At 39.5% G+C, this 22,379-nt stretch overlaps 2 protein-coding genes across 3 annotated transcripts; both read left to right on the top strand.

The window, feature by feature from the left end:
• The first annotated feature begins 5,550 nt into the window (after nt 1-5,550).
• Nucleotides 5,551-11,189, top strand: sdad1 (SDA1 domain containing 1). Its single transcript, XM_054612246.1, has 22 exons — nt 5,551-5,785; nt 5,861-5,965; nt 6,429-6,527; nt 6,668-6,778; nt 7,030-7,101; nt 7,193-7,293; nt 7,386-7,443; nt 7,537-7,615; nt 7,738-7,835; nt 7,916-7,985; nt 8,085-8,188; nt 8,358-8,415; nt 8,500-8,558; nt 8,649-8,725; nt 8,894-8,991; nt 9,117-9,193; nt 9,341-9,470; nt 9,594-9,685; nt 9,788-9,972; nt 10,084-10,168; nt 10,703-10,864; nt 10,961-11,189. The coding sequence occupies exons 1-22, from the start codon at nt 5,696-5,698 to the stop codon at nt 11,006-11,008; spliced, it is 2,058 nt and encodes a 685-aa protein (XP_054468221.1). The 5' UTR covers nt 5,551-5,695; the 3' UTR covers nt 11,009-11,189.
• A 1,675-nt stretch (nt 11,190-12,864) lies between these two features.
• On the top strand, nt 12,865-22,204 carry klhl8 (kelch-like family member 8). Of its 2 annotated transcripts, none has more exons than XM_054612445.1 (12): nt 12,865-12,965; nt 15,114-15,333; nt 15,664-15,725; nt 16,321-16,486; nt 16,686-17,006; nt 17,254-17,440; nt 17,773-17,916; nt 18,334-18,445; nt 18,577-18,745; nt 18,838-18,997; nt 19,534-19,735; nt 20,268-22,204. In XM_054612445.1, the coding sequence occupies exons 2-12, from the start codon at nt 15,136-15,138 to the stop codon at nt 20,389-20,391; spliced, it is 1,845 nt and encodes a 614-aa protein (XP_054468420.1). In that variant the 5' UTR covers nt 12,865-12,965; nt 15,114-15,135; the 3' UTR covers nt 20,392-22,204. The 2 variants fall into 2 exon arrangements, with proteins under 2 accessions (XP_054468420.1, XP_054468419.1); XM_054612444.1 differs by having other exon boundaries at nt 15,114-15,357.
• The last annotated feature ends 175 nt before the right edge of the window (nt 22,205-22,379 follow it).

Below are 22,379 nucleotides of genomic sequence, written 5' to 3'. Positions count from 1 at the left end.
TATTAAAATGTATATGGAGATTGGTCCTTTTTAAATTCACTTCTTTTACATGAATTAAAAATAATCTCCAGATATTCATCAGCATGCACAAATGAATCAATATTGTTATGAGCCTGAATCAAGGAGGTGATGTGAACCAAAGCGTCTGACATTCAGTGGACCTAAAACCAGAGCTGCTCAGTCACCACTCAGAGCTTCTACTGGACGTGTTGTTGCTGTCATAACATTGTAATATACTTTGCAACTTCATGCAGTATTTTCTTATGAAGGGAAGAGATGAGAGTGGTTCGTCATGCACGAAATGTCCTGCGTCCGACATGCCACCGTCTCCTTTACGCGGCATGAATTGCAACTCGTAACTTTGGGAGGAGAGTAACTAAATATAAGCAATTAGTGTGCCGTGAATTAATGAAGATATATACCCACGTTTAAGCGTGCGTAATTCGGCACGCTGGTCTGTGCGCATCCTATTTTGAAGGCACAGTGTTTTTCAAAACTTATTTCAAACTATAGGGGAGATTGGAGGAAGTGAGATCCCCTTAAAAACACACAGTGCCCACAGTGTCATGACATAGTTGCTCTTTGAACGAGATTGAAAAATCGACAGTCCATAATTACTATTTCCAGTCAGTGATTTAAACTTTTGTTTATCATTTGGCAGTAAAATATGCCACAAAGAATGACAAAGCAAAATGTTCAGATATATCAGGATAATCACATGAGAGTACAGCTTTTGTTTAGGCTACCTGTGTCCAGTCAACATATGTGATCACTCTGATCTGGCCATCATGCTTCAAATCACAATAGCATAACGGCACAATATTTGATATTACTTTTAGAGGTGGCAGTTTTTTGATGCATTTTTTTCTTCTTCAGGTGTCTCCTTCTTGCCTGATGCCGCGAGGCCTCCCAGTGACCCGATCCTGCCTGACTACGAGGATGAGGGGGAGGAGGTTGGCGTCGCTGAGCTGGACGGTGAGGACAGGCTTCAGGAGGCTCAGCCTCATGAAGGTAATGCAGAAGGTGAGCAGACCTCCCCATCACCACCACACTATGGGATGGAGGGGCAACAACAAGGTTCTGCTCCTTTACCTGTTTACTACCCTGTTCCCTATGCTGTTCCTTTCGCTGTTCCCTACGCTGTTCCCTACGCTGTTCCCTATGCTGTTCCCTATGCTGTTCCCTACGCTGTTCCCTACGCTGTTCCCTATGCTGTTCCCTACGCTGTTCCTTACGCCCCTTTCGCAGATCCTCATGCTTCCCCTCACGCTTTCCCTCCTCCTGCTCCTGCTTTCCCTCCCTCACGCTGCTCCTGCTTTCCCTCACGCTGATCCTCGCTTCCTGCTTTCCCTCACGCTGACCCTCCGCTGCTCCTGCTTTCCCTCACGCTGACCCTCGCGCTGCTCCTGCTTTCCCTCACGCTGACCCTCGCGCTGCTCCTGCTGCTCCTCACGCTGCTCCTCACGCTGCTCCTCACGCTGCTCCTGCTGACTTTGACGCTGCTCCTGCTGACTTTGACGCTGACCCTCTTCAAGCTGCTGTTGAGGAAATGGTTGCAAGGTACAGGTACGGGCACCCTGACGAGGAGGAGGAGGAGGAGGAGGAGGAGTACATCGACGTTGAGACCCTGGATGTTGATGTTGAGGACATCGGGCCAATCTCTGAAGAAGATGATGCCGTGGTTCCTGGTTCTCCCTCAACTTCCAGACTCGGGTCCTCCAGAAAGAGAAGCAGAGAAGAAAGCGAGGAGGAGGAGGCTTCTGCGAAGAGGTCGAGGTGGTACGAAGAGAGCGACTCGGATTGACTCTACGATGGATGGGCTGTTTGGAGCAATCACTGCACCAACGTCTGCCCTTCATCACAGCAAGACCAGTGATCCTTGTGGTAGCCTTTGCGTCTGGCAGGGCTTGTGACACCCAAGTAGTGTCTTGCACTGGGACTATAGAATTGTAGCTATACAAACCCTGTGGGCTTGCCTTTGCGTCTTGCTGGGCAAGGAAAGTCCCAGGTAGCCTTTGCGTCTGGCAGGGCTTGTGACACCCCAGGTAGCGTCTTGCACTTTAGTATTTTCTCATTTTTGCACGGTGGATGGATCAACCTTTCTTTCATCCTGAGGGCCGACCTTTGCGTCTGGCAAGGCCGGTGAAGCCCCAGGTAGCCCTTGCGTCTGGCAGGGCTGTTGACCACCCGTGCATGTAGCCTTTGCGTCTGGCGGGCTGAAAAACCTTGGTCAGTGTTCAAACGAACACAATATTCCTTGTCACAGAAGCCAGTGGATCCTAGTAGTTGGTCTGCAGTCTGCACAGTGGGGGTTTGGCTTGAATCCCACATGTCATTCCCCCCCCAGTGTTTGCAATCCTGTCTAGGTCAACACTTAAGATATCACTGAAAACTGATACAAGAAGAAGCATGTACCACCTTTGCTTGCCAACTGCGAATGAAGAACAAAAGAAGAACATCAAATCAAGCCCTTCAACATCCAATATGAGCAAACCTCATAGAAGCACGTGTCCAAAGAAGATCCCCAAAGTCTGATTAGGATGAACTCCTGAACGTCTTCACCAGAGATTTAAAATTGTCCTTAACTTTGCCAAAAAAGGTATAGTAACTATATAAAAATAACTGAAGGATTATTTGTCATACTAACCATGTTTGTCCTACTTAACTCTCATCTTACTCCACCACCTGAGCTGCTGTTGTTTATTGTGGACGAAAAAAGTAAGTACGAGCTTCTGATTTTTAGAGAAAGGGACCTATAATAGTCCATCAAATGAAAACAGAGAGTCATATTATGTAACCTACCTATAAATTGTATGCTATATTTATTTGTTCATAAGATATCACTTATTTATTATTTAAAAGATAATTTGTCTTTCTTACTTACATACATTTTTTTGTTCCCTCTCTTACTCCACCACCTGAGCTGCTGTTGTTCATCATGGACAAAAAAGGTAAGTAAGAGCTTCCGACAAGAAACCAAAGTGACTTAGAATAGTCTTTAATGTAAAGACAAAGAAAGAAATGTGTGTTATTGATTGTTGTGGTGGCCGTGGCTGCTTGGTCCACGACAATTGTAAATCTGGTTATCCCTATAGTATGCACTGCCATACTTATTCAATAATTCAAATATTGTTTTACTAACCATTCTGTCTCATACATTTATCCTACTCCACCGCTTGAGCTACTGTTGTTCATTATGGACAATAAAGGTAAATAAGACTTTTTGACATGCAAACAAAGTGACTTAGAATAGTCTTTAATGCAAAGGCAAAGAAAGAAGTTTGTACTGTAAATCTAGTATGCACTTCAATACTTGTTTAACAATTCAAATATTGTTTTACTAACAATTCTTTCTCATACTTTTATAACTACTCCACCAACTGAGATGCTGTTGTTCATTGTGGACGGGAAAAAAAAGTTAAGTAAGAGTTTCTAACATGTAAAAAAAGTGACTTAGAATATTTTTTAATATAGGACAAAGTCAGAAATGTGTGTTATTATGTTATGCATCGGTTTATTCGTATAGTAGCTCATCCACACTTATTCAATTATTCAAATATAGTTTTACTAAACATTCTTGCTCATACTTTACTTTCAGCCGCAGCTGTTCAATGTGTATGAAAATGCTAAGCACAAGCTTATGACTTTTTACTTTGCTACATATACTACTTCTGTTTGGCTATAAATTATCGCTTATTCAAGTAAACTAAAGAGTGAATATGAACTTATGACTTATACAGATATTATCATTAATGACAACATTTCAAGATTTGCGGATATTGGTTCTCCTTTCTCAGTCCACAGGATTACGTGCACTGCTCCGACGTCCACACAAGAAAGCAACAAAGGAGGCAGACCCACACTCCGTGCTCCTGCAGGACCTCCAGGGTTACCTTGACGACAAAGAAGAAATGCTTACACCCGAAGAGGTCAGAGGGAGGGCTGACAACAGGACAAGCTGCAAGAGTGGTTTCAGCTGACTAAGTAAGTATCTTAAGCAATGGAGACATAAAGATTTAACAATATTCCTTTTACCTTACCTTTTTTAATCTATTTTAGTAATCCAATAGTCAGTGTAAAAGATGAAGGCAGTGTTTTTTTCTGCACTAAAATAACAAGATCATATTACATGAGAGCAAAACATATTTTATTTCTTGTTCTAGGGCACTTCTCCTCGTGTGTCTTTGGAAATCCTGCTGCTCCTGGAAGTGGATGTGAGCCGAACCACACGACATCAGCGTCACAGTCGTCCAGTGATCACGGTGATCTTTAAACTTCACTGTTTTAGTGTTGAATTCAATAAAACACTTTTTTTTAAACCACACTAATGTTTAGTTAATGTGAAGCTTTTTAAATAGTGAATCAGTTGCAGGTGTCATGCAATGTATATTGGCTTAAATAGTCCTTTTGCAGCTTTGCTTCATTCAGTAAGCAGGCACACTTAGTCACTTGGAGAACTTTGTCGAACCCACAACATATCTTTTGTTTGAGTCAGTCTATATACAGTTTAAAGTATTGTCTCATATCTAAGAGATCTGAAAAAAAATCAAAGGTCAGGGAAGTTAGAAGAAGAAAGAGAAGTCTGTCAAAACACATAGATCTACACACTACTATAAAGGAAAAGAGACAAGATATTTATAACCTATTTGGCTTTTGATGTATTTAAAAATGCTTATTCTGCTTACATGGTCATATGTGAATCTGTGGTGGTGATGAAAGTATTACATTACATTACATTACATTACAGTCATTTAGCAGACACTTTTATCCAAAGCGACTTACAGTAAGTGTATTCAACATAGGTATTCAAGAGAACTACCAGTCACCAGAAGTCATAAGTGCATCTCCTTTCTTAAACAAGCATCTTAAAGCATAAACCAGAGCAAAAGTACAGTGCAGAGGCAAACTAATATGAATACGATAAATGCAACAAACTAATAGGAATACAATAAATGCAACAAACTAATAGGAATACAATAAGTGCTAAGTGGAAGGCTCAGGGTAGTACTTCTTGAAGAGTATTTCATTTAACGTATTTAAGCATTACTTTGGGTTTGAAAGACAAGCTAAAAATACGCATTCTCTACACATATAAAACTGAAAGTCTCTGGGTGGTAATGGTGTGAGGACAATTATTACACCCCCAAAAATATTGGAAGGATTAAAAATGGAGGAAAACATTGCTATTCCTGGATACCACAATGAGAAAAAAAAGAGTTAAGTTTGGCCTGAAGGTGGCATTTATTTAGGTTTATGCAAACAATTCAGTGATCCTAAATGTATTGCTGGAATTAATGGAGGCATTATTTAGTGAATTTGATCATCTCAATTAATTTTGGAAACACAACTCACAGACGAGTTATTCTCCAGTGGTTGAATATTAATACACAGGTGCCTTTAAAAAACAGATTTTTTTTTTTTTGACAAACATTAAGATGAAGCTTTGAATTAATTCATTTTTCACGTGTAACTTTATGAATTTTTAATAATTTAAACGCTTAAAAACAGCAGCGGAAAAATAAAAATCAACAACAAAAATAAAAGCGGATGTGACGATGTTGTTTCCGGAAGTGACGTACCCCACTGCAAATTAAATGGCAGCCTACACATTTACCACGCTTGTCTTGTAAAAAGAAAAAAGCTGCTTTTTGGTCGTACTTTTCTCTCTACTGACCGGCAGAGACCATCTGGAAACATGTCCGGCCGACACAACAACAAGCTGCCCAACAATCTGCCACAACTGCAGAATCTCATCAAAAGAGACCCGCAGTCATACGTGGAGGAGGTAAGTGTTGTTAGCCCAAACGTGCTAACGACTTCCTGTAGTTAAACATCACTAACAGCTGATGTCTTTCAACAGTTTCTCCAGCAGTACCGACACTACCAGTCCAATGTGCAGATCTTCAAACTGCAGCCCGACAAGCCCAACAAGGAGCTGGCTGATCTGGTCCTGTTTCTCGCTCAGGTACCGTGTTTAAGCTCCTATCCACTTGTGAGCTGCCAGATCAATATAGTGGAATAAAAAAAAGTATAATATTTGCCTGTGAGATGTACTGGAGTGGAAGTATTAATGTACTTTGTTGCATGCCAGGATTGCTATAATGTGCAGTACTTTCTCTATGTTGTGTAATTACATTTGTAGACCACATGACACTAATGCACTGTGCAATACAATAGTTATAATAGTTTCTGTCTGTTTATATAATATTTACATATAGTATATATAATAGTTACTGTGGATTCTTTACTGTTTTTTTTATTGCTCATTTGCTTATTTATAATACTTATTTTGATCTTGTTTTTTTACTATGTCTCTTGTTTGCACTATCCTCTATGCTGCTGTAATCCTGTAACTTTCCCCGCTGCGGGACTAATAAAGGATTATCTTATTTTATCTTATCTTAATTAAAGTTCTTCTTGTTCTTCAGGTGGCCCACTGCTACCTGCAGCACCTGTCCACCTTTCCACAAGAGCTGTCTGGGTTATTAATGAGTCACCACACAATGATAGAGCCAGACCTAAGAATGGTGAGGCTAAATGTTACTATCTGTATTATTATAAGTAATTGCCAATACTTGCTACAAATTGGTTTGTTGATTATTTTTTTTGCAAAGGACATGTCTGTTAGTGTTTTAAAATGTTTTTGTTTGTTTCCTGTCTTTGTCAGACTTTATGCAAAGCGCTGATTCTTTTGAGAAATAAAAATCTGATCGACCCAACTGGCCTCCTGGAGCTCTTCTTTGAGCTGCTGCGATGTCACGACAAACTTCTCAGAAAGGTAATAAAGTCTGCACTTACAATTTATAATTAGAAGTAGCAGTTTTGAGTAGAGGGGTACATTTGTGGACAACTTATCGTACCAAGCTAATTTTACTCATGTCTGATTTCCTTGTATAACAATGAATCTATAACTCTGACAGACAAACTGGCTTTTTTCTTCTGTGTTCATATGTTTAATTGTTGACTTTTGCTCTTTCGTTGTTTCCCTCTTTCAGAAGTAAACATTTGCTTCTCTCTCTCCCCCCACAGACACTGTACACACACATTGTATCGGATATCAAAAACATCAATGCCAAGCACAAAAATAACAAAGTGAACACAGTAAGTACACACACTCATGTTTGACTTGTGTGACTACAGCAGCTTAAAACAGTCACCACTCACTGACTGTGTGAAATGTTGTGTGTTTCAGACGTTACAGAACTTCATGTACACAATGCTGAGGGACAGTAATCCCTTAGCAGCAAAGATCTCTTTAGATGTAATGGTGGAGCTTTACAAAAGGAACATATGGTGGGTTTTGTTTGTACGCTGGATTTAATTTACGAGACATTCTTATCAATCTTTACTTCTTTAGTCTGATTGTCTTTCTGTTTGTGTCACAGGAATGATGCCAAAACAGTTAATGTCATAACAACAGCGTGCTTCTCCAAGGTTACAAAGGTATGTTTTTCTCACATTGAAAGCAATGCTTTGCTTATTATATTGCATAAGTGGCAGCTGTTTACGTTCTTATCTGTCTCTCTTCATGTTTAGATCGTTGTTGCCGGTCTTAAATTCTTTCTGGGCAAAGATGAAGATGAGAAAAATGACAGTGACTCAGACTCAGAGGCAAGTACCAAATAAAAATATGAAAAGTAGTTGTGATTCTTTTCTAAGTCCAGAAGGTCATTTTTGTTTAATGCATATGTAAGATATAAAAAGTGTGTTTAAGAATCCATCCTGTCCTGCAGGCAGAGGGACCAACAGTCCGAGACCTGAAGGTGCGATACTCCACGGGCAAGAAAACCTCCAAAAACAAGAAGAAAATGGAAAAGGCGATGAAAGTCCTCAAGGTACCACTCTTGTAACTACTACGTCGTGATCCGTATTGTCTCGTTTGTGTCAAAATTAACAAAGTTCATTGTTTTGACAGAAACACAAGAAAAAGAGGAAGGTAGAAGTGTTCAACTTCTCTGCTATTCACCTCATTCATGATCCTCAAGGTACACTCACATGTCTTCTCCATAAACATCTGCAGCACAAATAATTTATCAGGGTCATTTGTGCAACAACTTATATCAAATATCTCTTTTCTGACACAGATTTCTCTGAGAAACTCTTGAAGCAGTTGGAAGGCTCTAAAGAGCGCTTCGAGGTGAAGATGATGATGATGGAGTTCATATCCAGACTGGTTGGAATCCATGAGGTGAGTGACGTGGCTCTCATCAGCTGGTTTGTGCACACCTTGTTTATCGTGATGGCAGGTGACGTACTGTAGGAGTGTTCGAGGGTAGTAATAACTACATCAAGCAGTTCTGACTGTTCCAGGATTATGGGAATAATACTAAAATGCGTTATACTCTTTTCTTTTCCAGCTCTTCCTCTTCAATTTCTATCCCTTTGTTCAGAGGTTTCTGCAGCCCCATCAAAGAGGTAAAAATAACTCCCAATTAAGTAAATTAAATGTGTTTTGACCTCTGTTGATGAGACGTTTTAAACAAACTGTTGCCCTTCTAGAGGTGACAAAGATTCTCCTGTGTGCTGCCCAGGCTTCCCATCAACTCGTCCCACCAGAGGTACATTAAGATCCATCTATTCTGTCTACAAGTGTGGATTTAACATAAGCATTCCTGTATAAACCTTCTCACACATTCCCACTTGTGCAGGTCATCGAACCTGTAATCATGACCATCGCCAACAACTTTGTGACAGACAGAAACTCTGGGGAGGTGATGACTGTGGGGTGAGTAGCAGCCTTTTATACTTTCTGTTTTTAAGTTATCAAAGTTTGCATGGATTAAAATGTAAACGAAAACATTTTCAAATCAGAAACACAAATTCCATACAGTTTAGATTTTTGAGCTACCATGCAACGTATTATTTTAACGCGTATTCATTTCTACATTTTTAGTATCAATGCCATCAAAGAAGTGACGGCCCGCTGTCCGCTAGCCCTCAATGAAGACCTGCTGCAGGACCTGGCTCAGTACAAGATCTACAAAGACAAGAGTGAGTGTGTATTTCTAGCCACTGTACTCGCAATAACAAATCTATATGCACACAGGAGTTTTGCATATATGTGCATGTAAATTCACTCACAAAACAACATGATTTTTTTCTGTATTTGCGTTCAGATGTGATGATGTCTGCCAAAGGACTGATCCAGCTGTTCAGGAGTCTTAATCCACAGATGCTGCACAAGAGGGACAGGGTGAGCTAATACTTTCACTGAAAAAAACTGTTTTAAAATACTGAAACGATGTCTTGACATTTAAGAAAAGTGAGTATGGTGATACTGACAAAGCTCTTCATGCATGTGTCTATTAAAATGTAAGTAATTGTGCCATTTGTTGTCCAGGGGAGACCCACAGAAGCGTCAAAAGAGACCAAGATCATGGACTACGGAGAGCTGGAGGCTAAAGATTACATCCCTGGAGCCGAAGTCCTGGAGGTGGAGGAGGGGATCAAAGAGGGAGGTGAAGACGACGGTGAGCAGCTTTTTTATAATTGAATGTATAATATTTGATTACAGTGGCTGAACTGATCAGAATCCAGTGTGTCCATGTGTGTGTAGAGATTATCAATATTTTGCATATTATTATATTGTACAGGTGATGGCTGGGAGAGCGCCAGTATCAGTGATGGTGATGAAGATGGGGAGTGGGTGGACGTCCACCACTCGGCTGATGAAGGCACAGAAATGGTGAGAATAAAAAAAACAAGGATAGCTTTTCAAATGCTGATGGTTTAATTTTGTGTGGCATTTTGGTTTTATTGTGAATATGTTTGTGTGTCTGTGTGTAAGTCGGAGGAGCTTAAGAATATGCCGGTCGAGGAAAGAAAAGCCAAAGCAGCGGCGGTCAGCGGCAGCAGGCTCCTCACTCAAGATGATTTCAAGAAGATCCGCCTGGTCCAGCTGGCCAAGGAGGTCAACGCTGCACCGGGCCAGAAGAGGAAAGCTGTGGACATCGACGATGAGGACAACAACAGGTTAGAAAGCTATTTGAACAAAGAGCTTATGGCTTTACAAAGATGAAATAGATATTTTCCGGGGGGAGATCATACTGAGTTTTTTTGCTTGTTTTTTTCCAACTTCTTCAGAGGGGAGATCCTGACCTTAAAGCATATTGAGAAACTGCATAAGAAACCAAAGGAGGACAAGGAAACGCGCCTGGCAACAGCAATGGTAACCCTTAATGCTAACTGTAGGCTGATTTGAACTATTCCTATAGGGAGTTACTAGTGATTGCTTTACCAGCTGAAACACTGAGGACTCTGAAAAAATAGAATCTGCACACTAGATAATGCGTCTAAAGAAGAGCTTGACAATCAAATGTCACTGGTGGTAATTAAATATAAGGTAATGGGAGCATTATCTAGTGTAAGGAATCCATTTTTTTTTTCTTTTACACGTTCTTCTGTCCAGCCTGCAGTATTTATTGTCTATATGTGCGCTTTTGTAAATATTAACTTGCTGATTATATTCTCGATTAATTTTTGGTCTATAAAATGTTGAAAAATGTGAGAAGAAAAACAAAAAATAATTTTTGCTATAATTGAAAACTAAGAAAACCAGCTAATATTCACATTTGAAAAGCTGGAAAGAGAAAGTTTCTTTGCGTTTTTGATTATTTAAAAGTTTTTTTGATTTAATTCTCTGTCGATCAAGCAATTTATTAATCAACCAAACATATCAACTCTAATCGTTTGATTTTTCCAGGCGGGCCGACCCGACCGGAAGGACTTTGTCAAGAAGCATACCAAGCTGAACCCACACGCCAGCACCAGCAACAAGGAGAAGAGGAAGACGAAGAACTTCATGATGATGAGACACAGTCAGAATGTCCGAACAAAAGGCAAACGCTCCTTCAGAGACAAACAGGTAAGTCACATCTGTCAGAAATAGCTACTATATTTGATTGTATTTAATATAAGTAGCATTTTAACTGGATTTTTTTTTTTTGATTTCCTTATCCAGATTGCTCTACGGGATGCACTCCTGAAAAGGAAGAAGCAGTACAAGTAGGACACACGGAGATAATGTTGTATTGCTTCGTGGTGGCCATTTGATGGCCACCACAGAAAAAGGCAAATAATTCTGTACATCTTTCAAGTAGCATGCAAAACATGATAAGTTTATTAATGTTATTTTCAGCGGATGAACTGCAAACATTTACACTGCTTTGAAATAAAAAACATTTTGATAATCGTGTGAAGGTTTCTGTATGGGTGTAGGTCTCATTGTAATGTTTTGCCGCTCTTACTCCCATTAGGCCTCCAATTGATCACAGTATGAATGACAAGAATATTATGTATTTCAGTAATTTAAAGTAAAATTTGTCTGGGAACACTGCTAACACCCTGAGTTATCTTAACTTGGTAGTGAGAAACTGTAAATCTTTACCCTTAAACTACGCATTTTTTGTGCCAATTCTTTGTAGTGATTAGATCCCATTCCAAAAAAAAAAAAAAAAAAAAATGTATTATTATACAAAACAAACCTTTTGTTAAGATTTACACTAACTGTTTTCACACTGCTGTGATGACAGTTTTAAGAAAATTGTGATCAAAAATGTTCAGGTATATCTATTTTAAGTCAATGGGCGTGGACCCCACAAATAGTATTTTAAGGCTATAATGTTTTTTTATTTTTAAGTATAACATCTGCCCAGATTTATGACCTGTTTTAACAGCTGAAATATGCAGACGCTGCACTGATTTACAGTAAATAAAAATTCAAATCAGGATGTGAAGGTGTTGTTAATGTGTAATTTTTAGCCAAGATTAGATTGGCCAGTAGAGTTTTATAACAACTGTAATTACATTCTAACATTTCTCTACTTTGCACCTTACTCTGTAGTGTAGTGCATGTCCGTGTCATTTAGTGGAACTCTTTTGCAGGAAGACAAAATAAGAGCATCCAATCATAACTAAAGAAGGTGACACTATTTATGTGTATATCAACTTTGACATTGTTTATCAATAGCTCTGCTTTTGATTTGGAAAGAAAAAACATATAGCAACTATGCTTTTACCACATAACCTCCATATATATATATATATATATATACATACATACAGCGGGTAAAATAAGTATTGAACAAGTCACCATTTTTCTCAGTAAATATATTTCTAAAGGTGCTATTGACATGCAATTTTCACCAGATGTCAGTAACAATCCAAGTAATCCATACATACAAAGAAAGCCAAACAAATAAGTTTAGAAATTAAGTTATGTGTAATAAAATGGAATGACAGGGAAAAAGTATCATGTCAATAGCACCTTTAGAAATATATTTACTGAGAAAAAGGGTGACGTGTTCAATACTTATTTTATGTATATATATATATATATATATATATATATATATATATATTACATTACATTACATTACAGTATTTAGCAGACGCATTTTATCCAAAGCGACTTACAGGAAGTGTATATATATATATATATATATATATATATATATATATATATATATATATATATATATGTATATATATATATATATGACCATGTATATTTATATATATACATATATATATATGTATATATATGTATATATATGTGTATATATATTGTGTATATGTGTATATATGTATATATATATGTATATATATATATATATATATATGTATATATATGTATATATATATATATATATGTATATATATATATATATATATATATATGTATATATATATATATATATATATATATATATATATATATATATTGAAAAATCTTGATTGGAAAGTGTGTTAGACACAATCAAATACAGGGACCATCTTAAAACAGGCCTTTTTTAACCGGCATTCAGAGCTTCTAATGAGCATTTAATCCTGTTCTTTCAGCTGCTGCTCAGGTACAGCCTAAAAAAACTACAATACCCATGAGGCACCTGGAGTCACAACAAACGTGCCAATGCCAAACATTCCGCTCAATGAAACCGGCGTCTTAAGTCTTCCAGCGACATGAGGTATCAAAATTAAATATATTTTACATAACGCAGCTATTATTTAATATCATTTGTTTCATTCGACACTTAGTATTCTCGGGAAACTCCCGGATGAATCCTTTTATTTCCCCGGATGCTAACGTTAGCTCCTAGCATGGATGCTACTCTGCCTGCTAGCCGCTGTTAGCAAACAAGCTAGTAGTTAACTGTTAACTTAACCTCAAACCTTTCACGTGTGTTTTGATGTTTCAGATTTCCATCCCAACTTTAGAGCCAGATGTCATGTACTTACCTGGCTGTGATAAATACAAATATTTAATAGGATTGTACACAAAATACATTAACACGTGTAAATACTTTTAATGGTGTTAGTAGAAGATGCTAGCCATTGTTTACATTGAACATCTAGCTTGGTGTAAAGGGTTATAGCTGATATCTTATCCTCAATAGTGGCATCACCTATGATCTTAATGGTATATGGTCCTGGAGAAGCTGTTATAACATGTTGCATTATGTGCCACCTTATTGTACATTTTAAGCATGTGCAAGACTAAACCACTACTTTTCACACTGCAAGCACTATATAGCACTCACATGTGCATGTGGTCTTTGAAATGCAAAGATCAGTGCATGTGTCATTAACACAAAAGGTGAATTAAATGATTAATGTTTTATTTGCCAGCTGACTGCACAGCCAGTAGTCCTTGACATTCATCCCTGTTTTTCACAAGCTACCTCACCCTCAGTCTCTTAAAAGGTGGGGAGGGAAAATAGAGTAATTCAGTGTGCAGGAAGCAAGCACGTTAGTGGTGTTATTACTGCCACAATACTCTGATCAAAGGCCAAACCATGGAAACACAGCATTAAGTGTAATTGCTGTGTGGCCCTAGACACTCATCTTATCTGTGCATTTCTACAAAGTGTGGTATATTGGTTGCTTTGTACGAAGATGACAGATGCATTAAAAAAAGAGGTTGGCTCATCCTGTTTTTCAGTTTGTACTCACTGGAGCTCAGTGGGGGAATACATCGGTCGTTAAATTATTGACTATCTCACTCCTCATAAATAATAGAACAGACGATGTTATCATCTTAAGGCCATGAAAGTGTTCCTGAATCTGGCTTTGAAACATTCACTTAAAGTCCCTGCATGTGGTTTAAAAGATGAAGCGTACCCACAAGTCTAGTAGAACAGAGGTAGAGAGAGAGAGAGAGAGAGAGCCTTTGATCTCCAGTGCATATGATGGCGCTTGATGTTTCTACTCTTATAGCTGAGAGGACTAGTGATGAGGGGGCGATACACTGAGTCTATTCAGTTTCAGAGACATAGCTTAAAGGAGAGACAGGGCATCATCTGTAAGGTATGGGTGGAGCTTTAGTCTCTGGCTGTCTGCTCTCAGTTTTTCTGTGACATATCAACTGTGGAGATTTTTCATCTGATTCAGCAATAGGTAGGAATTGTTATGGGTTTGATTGCACAGTATTCTCTGCATGGTGTGTCATGTTAGCTTGGAGGAATGTGCACGTCCGGTTTCCTCACATTTGGCTCCAGTGTCTGCTAAGTGAGTAAAGGGGAAGTGACACTGAAAGGGGGGAGGACTACAGACTACACTTGCTCAGCTGGCAAGCATTGCATCGCTTTGGTTTTCTCCATTGAAGCCTGTCGAATGTTATTTGCGCTGAGCTGGGGTTTCATTTCAAATTGCAAGTTATTCTTAGACGATGCAGTCAATGACAGTGGAACAATATGGCCCGCTTCATGCTAGGAATGGGCGATACTTTTATTTAGTTTTTTTAGTCACGGTCAATATATACAATTGCATTTGATTATTATGAATAAGTCTTTTTTTAATTCCTGAGGGTTTTTTTAGACTGTGATTATTCCAATCACAAGTTCCCAAAATTTAAGACGTCTTCAAATGTCTTGTTTCTGTGTCCCAACAGTCCAAAACCCATCAATATCAAATTAACAACGATACAAAATTGAGAAAATAAGCAAAATCTTTACAGCTGAGGTGCTAGAACAAGGGAATGCTGTCATTTACATATATAAAAAGACTGAAATGATGAATTTGCTAATACAGTTGTTGCTGATTCTGTCCTCTCAATTCTACTGATTAATGACTTCTGGTTAAGTGATTCATTCTGTCAAACTCGATCTCTCTTCTAGGTGTTCTTACCTGTAGCCAGCTATGGCACCGGGGGATGTGGTGCAAGAGCATGCCAAGCAGCTGAAGCCCAAGGACAAGCGGCCCGTTAACAAGACATCGAAAGCGGATTGTGAGCCCGACGGGTCCTTTATCTTTGAGGCTCATGAGGCTTGGAAGGACTTCCATAACTCCCTCAGACATTTCTATGAAGTAGGAGAGCTCTGTGACGTCACGCTGAAGGTAGTTCACTCCATCCGGACTGAAGTAAAGAGCGAGATTTGTTTGTCTTCTACTTATATTTCAGCTGATCGTTGTTTATGTTTTTATTAACATCAAGTTAAAGGTTGTGATTTCACAAATACATTTTTTATAGATGTGAGCCTAATCATTCAAAATTTTAGTTGAGTTTGTTTTTTTGTTTAACTTTTTTATCCCTAAATAGCTGCTCTAATCACAGTAATTTGTCTGAACAGTCATACTGTGGATATTAATACGTTTTTATTATTAATGCTGTACACAGGTGTGCCTTGTTTCCTGTTTTTTAAACATGTATTTTGTTTCTTTCTGTAGGTTGGCAGTAGGTTGATACCATGCCACAAGCTAGTGCTGGCTTGTGTTATCCCTTACTTCAGGTATGTTCAATCTTTATGTTTTATTTTTTTAACTGGGTGACGTGCAATCTGCACAATGATTCAAGTCAGCGATTCTGGAGAAAGATTACTGATATCTGAACTCATCACCCAAACAAATACCTCCCCTCCAGATTTGCTATTCCTCTTGCTCCCTCTGCCTTCCTGTTTATATGTCCATGGCCTCTCCGCTGTCCTGTACATGAGCATGAACGCCCCTGTTGCTCACTGGCTGTAATAGTGTTGTGTGGATCAGTCCAAGCCACTTTGTCAGTTTGTTAGTTTCCCAAAAAAGAAGACTAATAATAGTAGTATAAAATAATAAAAACAAAGACAATATCCTTTAAATTATTCTCAACTAAAATGTAATGTTTGTGACAGCCCTAATGGATTGTCATCAGGTGAAGTGCAACACATGTCCTCATTTCTTAAAATACATATGCTAATCGAGCCACAGACTTTTATCAGAGGTTTGCAAATGGCCCTCAATTGTACCTGACAGTTGCTGCTGCATGTTCTTTTATATGTTTACACACTTTGGTCACACCTAACAAAGTATTTCACTTTGTTGTTGTCTATGTTGCTATTTCTTCCTCAGGGCCATGTTCCTCTCAGAGATGTCCGAGGCTAAGCAGGAACTGATAGAGATCAAGGACTTTGATGGTGATGCCATCCAGGACCTGGTGCATTTTGCCTACTCCTCCAAGCTCACATTAACCGTGGACAATGTCCAGCCTCTGCTTTATGCTGCCTGCATCCTTCAGGTAAAGAAATGTTTATTATTTTACATGAACTAAGGGGTTCTGCATTTTTGAAGAAAAGTTAAGCATTATAATGCTGAAATCCTTTTTTAGTAATTCGAAAATGTTATTGCAATTTGTGCAAAGAACATAATTCTACTATGTAATAGATCATCTGTAAAATTAGTTAATATTAACTTTATTACTGCTTTAAATCTCTTAGGTGGAGTTGGTAGCGAGGGCCTGTTGTGAGTACATGAAGGCCCACTTTCACCCCACCAACTGCCTGGCAGTACGCACCTTCGCCGAGAGCCACAATCGTGTGGACCTGATGGACATGGCTGACCGCTACGCCTGCGAACACTTCACCGAGGTGGTGGAGTGCGAGGACTTTACCTGCGTGTCGCCCCAGCACTTGCGCACGTTGTTGTCGTCCAGCGAGCTCAACATCCATTCAGAGACGCAGGTGTACAATGCGGCAGTGAAATGGCTGAAGTCAAACCCACAGCACCACGAGGCCTGGCTGGACCAGATCATGTCTCAGGTTAGAGAGTTCATAGCTTAAAGGTATCGCAGTGTGGGGTTTGGTTGAGCTTAAAGTAATGTTGCATCTTCCTGAATTCAAAAGTGTTTTGTTTGGAAGTACCTCTAGACTTTCTGACCTACTTTACTGGTTTGCTGAAGGTTTAGTTTCATCAGTGTGTGTGGAATTCGTGTTACGTATGTGTTCAAAGCTTTATGTAATCACTTTAACAACCACAATACAATGTGCTCGCCGGTCTCTCCTTCAGGTGCGCCTCCCACTCCTCCCTGTAGAGTTCCTGACTGGAACAGTGGCGGCGGACGAGATGATTAAAGGAAACCTGAGTTGTCGCGACCTGATGGATGAAGCCAGGAACTACCACCTGCACCTCAGCAACAAGGTGGTGCTGGACTTTGAGTATTCAGTTCGTACCATACCCCGGAAACACACTGCAGGTAGTACTTATATGGTGGTGTATTGCTTTGAACATGTAACTACTGATTTTATGGCATTTGTAGTGACTTTCAGCACCTTTTTTATAGCAACCAAGAAAAACACAGATACACGCATGAAACCAAATGCCTTTCTTATTGTTAATGTCTTGTAACAGCTACAGGCTTATAACATAATCAGATTTATAAAATATTAACTTCTCATCTATAGGACGGTTATCATATTTGCTTTGTATATTTCTCCATCTTTTTAAAACGCGTTTATTACGAGGTTCTGTGTGATGTGTGTTCTCTCACTGAGCCAACGTTTTGTTCTTTTCCGACCATTCCCTCAGGGGTTTTGTTCTGTGTGGGTGGCCGGGGGGGTTCTGGTGACCCGTTTCGCAGCATCGAGTGTTACTCCATCACTAAGAACAGTTGGTTCTTTGGTCCTGAAATGAACAGCAGACGGCGTCATGTCGGGGTCATATCTGTAGGAGGTAAGAGGGGTGGCTGGTATATATAACTGAGCTACATAAAAGGAAAAGAAGTGGAATAGAGTACAGGGAAACATTATGACCTATGTACTCAGTTGCCAATTTATTTGTCCACCTAGCTGAAACTTATTCAGTCTAATATAACCGTCAATAACTACTACCTTCATGAAGGTTATAGTCTTCAGTCTTTTTAAACTGTTTTAGAGAGGTGTTGATCCAACTTTATGATAAGTTCGGAGGCTGCAGTTTGTGATGCTGCCGCTTATTATACAAGTGTTTCTAGTGTTTTCATTAACTGGCATCTCAGTTTATATTATATACGTTTTCTACAAATATAGTTCTCTTATTTTGGAGAATATCTCCTGGTCAGGTCACATGATCATAAAGACTCACATTCATACCTGATGTTGGTTTCCTTAGGCAAGGTTTATGCTGTTGGCGGCCATGATGGTAACGAACACTTGGGCAACATGGAGATGTTTGACCCCCTCACCAACAAGTGGATGATGAAAGCCTCCATGAACACTAAAAGGTACAAAGACACTACAATATGCTGAATGTGAATGGGACTGTATCTTTTTTTTTACAATATGTATTTACTGTACTTTAACTTGGGTAAATAGCAGAAATAGTGCTTTAAGGAAGGTTATTTGTGATTCCCAGGAGGGGTATAGCCCTGGCAGCTCTCGGTGGTCCTATCTACGCTATCGGAGGTCTGGATGATAACTCCTGCTTCAACGATGTCGAGCGCTACGACATCGAAAGTGACTGCTGGAGCGCCGTGGCTCCGATGAACACTCCCAGAGGAGGAGTTGGGTCCGTGGCTTTGGGGGTAAGACTTCAAACAAAAGGTCCTTCAATTGTGACCGATATATATGATATGTATTCTGGACTTCACTGCTTTTTATACCCTCTCCTTGCCAGAGTTTCGTGTACGCAGTGGGAGGCAACGACGGCGTGGCGTCCCTGTCCAGCGTGGAGCGGTTTAACCCACACCTCAACAAGTGGACGGAGGTCAGCGAGATGGGCCAGCGACGGGCTGGAAATGGAGTCAGCAAACTCAATGGCTGCCTCTATGTAGTGGGTGAGAGGAATAAATGAACATTCGTCCCTTCAGATCTGATCACTTGGGTTGCCAGATGCTGTTGATACCATAAACTGATGTGTACAAGATGTATTTTGTCCACATTTGCTTGTAATGCAGTGACTGGAAGTGCTCATTTTGAATCTGGAAAGACAAAAGTTAAAGTAAGTTAAAGCTATCTGGTAACTGATTAACAGTGTGAGTGTGAGAGACTTTTATTGTACAACTTGAATTTTAAAGAGTCATTCAAGGTTCATTAAAGCGTGGCATTTTGCCTGGTCAGTAGCTGTGTCTTGGTTTGGATCCAGGAAATCATCTTCTCCTGTGCCTGCTCCATTATCAACAACATAATCTGTTAGCTGTTGTTAACACCTGAGCGTATTGTTTGCACGGATACACGTGTCCTTATTATTTAATTCAAAGGAAAATCACACATGCCAGTCTCCCGTATCACCCTCGAGCATTTTGCACATAACCACTTGAGATAAATTTCTTGCAATTTTGAATAATCCTCCCTCTCATTTTCTCCCCTAAAGGCGGCTTTGATGACAATTCACCCCTGAGCTCTGTAGAGCGCTTTGACCCACGAATGCACCGCTGGGAGTATGTGTCCGAGCTGACCACACCGCGTGGGGGGGTCGGGGTGGCCACTGTAATGGGAAGAGTGTTCGCAGTCGGGGGTCACAACGGGAACATCTACCTGAACACAGTGGAGGCCTTTGAGCCTCGGATGAACAGGTGAGGAGGAGATGAATGAAGACGATGTGATGTGTTTATGCGGCATTGATGTGGCATTTGGGAGGTTTAAATATCGCTAATTACCCATCAGGATAAACTATAAATGGTTTCATGCATCAGGTCAGTGTGTCCAATAAATGAAGACACCTTGCATTCGTTTTTTTGTTAGATATAGCAGTAGTTGAGGGAGACCAGTGAATGAAATATAAGAAAATAAGAACTTGAATAAACAGTCACCTGCTGGCAATTCAATCCTCATTTAGAAATAAATGCACACTGCACATTTGAACACAGTTAAAGGCACACATCAGATATTTCAGGTTAAAGGCTGTGTAGTCTTTTTAAGATACAATCTGAATTTGTTTGAATACACTTTCATGATACTGAAACAGGGCTCAACCTGATAACCCTGCTCTATTTGAAACTGTTTTCATTTTTGCAAAACTGCCATATAAAACAACAACACTGTGGCATTATTTAGGACTTCATGTCTTCTTCTTCTTATTTTGTTGTGATCATGTTTGCTCTTCAGATGGGAGCTGGTGGGTTCGGTGTCTCACTGCCGTGCCGGAGCCGGAGTCGCTGTCTGTTCGTCTCACGTCAGCCAAATCAGAGACGTAGGCCAGGGCTCCAGCAACGTGGCCAACTGCATGTGACCCCCGCTCCACTTATTACCAGGGCACCGACTGCCAAGTCACCATCAGATCTGATCACTGCACGAGCACACGGCACAAAGCACACACACACACACACACACACACACACACACACACACACAGTGATGGAGCGGTTTGACCAAGCTATTCCGCCACTGACTGAACATCAGCTGTAGTCAGTTTTTTGGCTGATATTCAGTTTGCACACAGCGATGGAGTAATGTTAGTGAGGTTCTACTGACTTATCTGACACAATGACACATTCAAGACATTTCTCTTGACTCCTGCTGGTGTTTTTTTGCAATCAGTGATGTAGTTTTTTGTACTGTATTTTTCTTTTGTTTGACTGCCTTGACATAGTTTTGACTTTTTTGTAAGGCAGCATTAGTATTTAATACTAACGTCTCGGGAATGAGAGGTGAGTTTTGGTTCAGAACTACTAGGTCAACTGCACATTATGAATGTGGACAGTTGGCAAGTGTGAAAGCATTCAAAGGTCTCTTTTTGAAGACTGTATCTGGTTTACTTGTTGGCTTTGCAGTTATTTTGTGACAAATCAGTAATTAAAAAAAAAAAAAAAATCACATTATTTGCAGTGCAGCGAATGCAGTTTAAACCATAACCTTTTCATCAGTCAATCTTAAACACAATGTTATGATGTCAAATACATTTCCAGGAATCTTATGCAAGGGTTAAGTGAGAACGTCTGTTTGAGGAGTTAGGACTTTTTAAAGGTGCGTTTCAGAATTATTCCATTAGCGATTCCAACTGCTGTAAGCCGGGTCATATTGCAGCCGTTCTAGCTGGAATTTGCCTGTAATTGTGTTTGTACAATCATTTAAGGCTAATTGGGACCAGTCATTCACTGGGTAGGAGGTGACGGGTTCAAGGGATTTAACTGCTGCAAGTGCCAAACAAAAAAAAAAAAAAAAAAAAACCCCATCAGCCGCTCTAGGAAGCTGTAGATGCAAATCTGGTTCAACGCCTGCTGAATCCTGAGTCGCCACCTTTACCTTGACCTCAGAAAAGAGAACTATTTGATGACTATATACCTGAGAGTCAAAGACTGATCAGAGCAATACGGTGCAACTCTCAAGTTCTTTTTTTAATTGTATTGTATAGAGATCTGTTCACACTGACAGGGACGGGTATTCAAATTGAAGATTTGCGTTTGACGATAGCTGGACTGTCAGAAATCCTAATCAGAGTGCTTTCAGATGTGTACGAGATGCAGCTGAGGTTTGTCTCTGCAGATGGTTGCGTTATATTTTAATATATGGATATTTTGTATAATAAAATAGGTGTATCTTTGGTATTATCCTTTACTACACTATCTAATCCATTGCTGTGCACTATTTTCCTAGAATAGATGTGAAGTCTGAGTATATTTTTGTCCTAAATGGAGAATTTTATGTTATACGTTTAAAGATGTTAATTTAACACTCATGCCTATTTCTGCCATTTCTATGAACAAATTTAATAATTTCTGCCAAGTGTTTTGTTTCTCAGAATAAGTTGATCACTTTAAAACAGAAATGCTATACATGGTTATAATAGAAATAAACATATTATGGGACAGTTTGTGTATTGGCGATAATCATTTCGGTGCATATTATTACCTGGTACATCTTTTTTACACCAAAACACAAGAAAAACTTGTTCCCAGCTTTGTTAGCAGATGAGCCAGAAACTCCTTTTCTAAGTCTTTTGTAAACTTTACTGTACTTTTGTTGTTCTTTCTTCTCCTGACTGCTCCCATCCTTTTGTGTTTTATTTACCTGCTATTGGTATAAAATGGTACAATAAAGTTATGTGGAAAGTTAAATGGTTGGATTTCTCTCTTGCGTAACACATTTTTTGCTTTGTCAGGACTGACCATGAACTGGGTCCAAACTGGTCCAAACAAGCACATCAACTATCAAGTTTGTTGTAATTCTCTCACTTCCGTTATTAAAAGTCACCATCACCATGCACCTCAGGTCTAAACC

The sequence above is a fragment of the Anoplopoma fimbria genome, chromosome 14 (assembly GCF_027596085.1).
Source record: "Anoplopoma fimbria isolate UVic2021 breed Golden Eagle Sablefish chromosome 14, Afim_UVic_2022, whole genome shotgun sequence".
NCBI classification, from domain to species: domain Eukaryota; kingdom Metazoa; phylum Chordata; class Actinopteri; order Perciformes; family Anoplopomatidae; genus Anoplopoma; species Anoplopoma fimbria.
Note: the sequence above shows the minus strand (reverse complement) of the source record. Positions and strands in the feature narration are given on the sequence as shown.

What these genes read in the sequence shown, in the direction of transcription:
- klhl8 (XM_054612444.1), top strand. Translation starts at nt 15,136, where the DNA reads ATGGCACCGGGGGATGTGGTGCAAGAGCATGCCAAGCAGCTGAAGCCC. An exon ending in TGTGTTATCCCTTACTTCAG is followed by an intron (nt 15,726 to 16,320) that starts GTATGTTCAATC and finishes TTTCTTCCTCAG; the next exon opens with GGCCATGTTCCTCTCAGAGA. An exon ending in TTTGAGCCTCGGATGAACAG is followed by an intron (nt 19,736 to 20,267) that starts GTGAGGAGGAGA and finishes TTTGCTCTTCAG; the next exon opens with ATGGGAGCTGGTGGGTTCGG.
- sdad1 (XM_054612246.1), top strand. Translation starts at nt 5,696, where the DNA reads ATGTCCGGCCGACACAACAACAAGCTGCCCAACAATCTGCCACAACTG. An exon ending in ACGACAAACTTCTCAGAAAG is followed by an intron (nt 6,779 to 7,029) that starts GTAATAAAGTCT and finishes CTCCCCCCACAG; the next exon opens with ACACTGTACACACACATTGT. An exon ending in TGCTGCACAAGAGGGACAGG is followed by an intron (nt 9,194 to 9,340) that starts GTGAGCTAATAC and finishes TTTGTTGTCCAG; the next exon opens with GGGAGACCCACAGAAGCGTC.